This window comes from Rhagoletis zephyria, unplaced genomic scaffold, assembly GCF_001687245.7.
Source record: "Rhagoletis zephyria isolate East Lansing unplaced genomic scaffold, Rhagoletis_zephyria_1.1 Rzeph_scaffold_23118, whole genome shotgun sequence".
Lineage (NCBI taxonomy): Eukaryota > Metazoa > Arthropoda > Insecta > Diptera > Tephritidae > Rhagoletis > Rhagoletis zephyria.
This window is the reverse complement of record NW_016180176.1, coordinates 1-3,034: the sequence shown is the minus strand read 5'-3', so window position 1 is coordinate 3,034 and position 3,034 is coordinate 1. Positions and strand designations below refer to the sequence as shown.

Genomic DNA, 3,034 nt, shown 5'->3' with positions numbered 1-3,034 from the left:
TTTTTTTTTTTGAATTTTAAATAGTGTCGTTATTGCACAGGACCATCGATATGTTAAAAGCGATATTGTTTGCAACTTATGTTTATTCAAAGTTCAAAAAAGTTCAGAAAAATTAATCACATTTCAAACAGTTTTCATTAAAATTTCATTTCTCATATGTAGCTGCTTTCTCTCTCAATTCAATAATATCCGATCTTCTCTTTTAAAATTATTTCTTTTTAATCTTTATTTTTATCGGTTTATTTTATCTACTGAACTTCGATTTGCAGGAATGTTGGATGTATGATTCATTTAAGTTCAATTTCAATATGACTTTAACTCAGCGTTACTTAAATATTTTAGCAAAACTTTAGGGAACGTGTTGGGAATGCGTGCCACCAGCTACCAAATGGAGAAAATTGATTAAATCGAATGTAATTGTTTTATAAATGCTTACTTAATCTGAATTTGATTGCTTTCTCATACATATATATGTATGTATGTAATATGAGCTCGCTATCATAAATGCCTTAGCACGCACGCAATGGCGCATTTGGCAAAAGCGGCTTTAGTCAAAAATATGCCAAGAAAAGCAAATTCAATAGAAATCCCATTACACGAACACATATGCATGTGTAAATACATATATTTGCTTTACTTATTAATATTTATGTAGATATTATTTCATAAATATTCGATTATGCACACACATACATATGTATAAATATGTAATAGGGCGGCTCAACGATGCGCAGAAAAATCTTCTTTTCGGAATTTCCTTGCTGCCAACCCCAGAATGATAGAAAATGGAAAATGAGACACGCGCTTTTTATTTGTGGTAAATATTTATGCGCGTTTTACCGTTTTTAAAATGTTTTATATGAGGAAAAAATTTTTTTCGTAGAATTGCTAAAAAATCGTTTAAAATCAGGGGCCTTAATTTATATTTTTCTATTTAATTTAAACGTTATTTTATGATTTTAACTTTTTCGATCAATCTTTATTTTTGGATTTAAATTTTTTTTATTCATTCTTAATTTTTACTTTTTTGATTATTTTATAACCGTTATTTTCAGATTTAATTTTTTAGATCATGCAAGATTTAATGCGGCCATAAAAACTAAAATCTCAAAATAATGAATAATATTGACCGAAAAAATTTAAAAAAAAAAAAATTTTTTTCCTCATCGAGAAAATAAAAATCAAAAAATGAAGATTTTGCAATGCACAAAAAATAAAAATCTTGGTATTTAATGCTTGTTGTCGATCCCTTTTCAAAATACATATTTTTTGAACAAGTAAAACATTTTGCTTTAAAAGAAAAAAATACAGGTCTATTTATTTTCGATATTGTTCAGTTGTGGGGGTGTATGGCATTATTATTATTTTTTGACCACCCTAATGTATATGCAATTATCCAAACATCACTCACCGATAGTCCTGCTTAAGCACGTATTTGCTATGTGCGTTAGCAGCTTTGCCCTCTGCTTCACTACTGCTGCAACTCCTTATATTTTGAGTGCCTGTTGCTGTCTGTGCGTACCATTTTCGTAACAAATTCCGCTCTTCATCGCTCGTTTGCGTATGCTCTAGTATGGCTGTGAAAATATCGTCATCGATGTGCGTTGGCAATGGCATGGGACCGATTCTATCGCCGATTAACGCCTATAAACGCATTAAGTTAAAGAGGTAAATTATGGTTAATAATTTTAATATTTAATTTTATCTTTTCAAAGAGATAAAGAAGCATTTGCAGCGTTTGTGATTTACTAACCAGAAAAAATACACTTTTTGAGTTATTGTAGCAAGTCTCAATTTCGTGAAGATAATCTTGTAGAATATACGGATCCTGTTCGACTTGCATTATATGTAAGGGGCCAGTGCCGAAGTGCATGTCGACAATTTCAATCTGTAATTGTAATTGTGATTGTAATTGAAATTGTAATTAGTATTGTAATTGTAATTGTAATGGAGTTGTAATTGTTAATGTAATTTTAATGGTATTTGTAGTTCTAATTGTTAGTGTAATTGTAATAGTAATGGTAATTGTAATTGGATTTGTAATTGTAATTGTAACTGTAATTGTAACGGTAATGTTAATTGTAATCTTAATGGTTTTTGTACTTCTAATTGTTAGTGTAATTATAATTGTAACGGTAATTGTAAATGTCATGGTAATTGGATTTGTAATTGTAACTGTAATTGTAATTATAGTTGTTATTGTAATTCCAATAATAATTGTAATTGTAACTGTAGCTGTAATTGTAATTGTATTTGAAATTGCAACTGTTACTGCAATTTTAATTATAATCATAATTTGTAATCGTTATTGGTACGATAATTATAATTATAAACGTAACTGTAGTTGTAATTCTATTTGTAATTGCACTTATAATTGAGTTACCTCAATTTGCCGATCATCGTAAATGGACTGCAGTTCAGGACCAACTAGTTCCAAAAGCATTCGACGCTCCTGGCAAAATTCTAAAAAAACATATGAAAAGTTACATGTACATAAGAGTGGTTCAAAAACAATAAAGTCAGAATTTTAATGCCGCCACACCCTAGGATTGTTCTGAACCGAAAAAATATACCCCTATATTTTTTATTTTAAAATCAAAAAATAGTTAGGGAGTACTCACAGCGCTCAAAGTTTTCCATGTATTTATATGGGGGAAAAACAACTTTTCGTAGAAATGGTATAAAATTCTTAAAAATAAATATTTTTCGATTGGAAAACTGTGATTCTCCTCAGAAGATTTCCAGTATTAATGTCCAATTAATTATTTAATCATTTTTTAATATTAAAGATTTTTTATTGGTCCCCATTGCATTTTCTGGGGGCTTTGGAGGACCTATAAAATATAGTTCCCATGAAAAAATGGTTAAAGAAACAATTGGGTACTACTACTGGGAATCTTCTGAAGATAAGCAAAGTTCTCCGATCGACAGATATTGATTTTCCAGAATTCTACACTATTTCTACGAAAAGTTGTTTTTTGAGCGATCCCTTAATTTTCTTTTTTTCTCAAAATAAAAAATAGGCGTTTATTTT

At 29.3% G+C, this 3,034-nt stretch overlaps 1 protein-coding gene across 1 annotated transcript; it reads right to left on the bottom strand.

The window, feature by feature from the left end:
* Nucleotides 1-1,392: 1,392 nt before the first annotated feature.
* Nucleotides 1,393-2,458, bottom strand: LOC108381612 (NACHT domain- and WD repeat-containing protein 1-like). Its single transcript, XM_017638030.1, has 3 exons — nt 2,384-2,458; nt 1,754-1,888; nt 1,393-1,644 (listed from the first exon to the last, which is right to left on the bottom strand). Exons 1-3 carry the CDS (start codon nt 2,441-2,443, stop codon nt 1,408-1,410), a joined length of 432 nt encoding a protein of 143 aa, XP_017493519.1. The 5' UTR covers nt 2,444-2,458; the 3' UTR covers nt 1,393-1,407.
* Between the last annotated feature and the right edge of the window lie 576 nt (nt 2,459-3,034).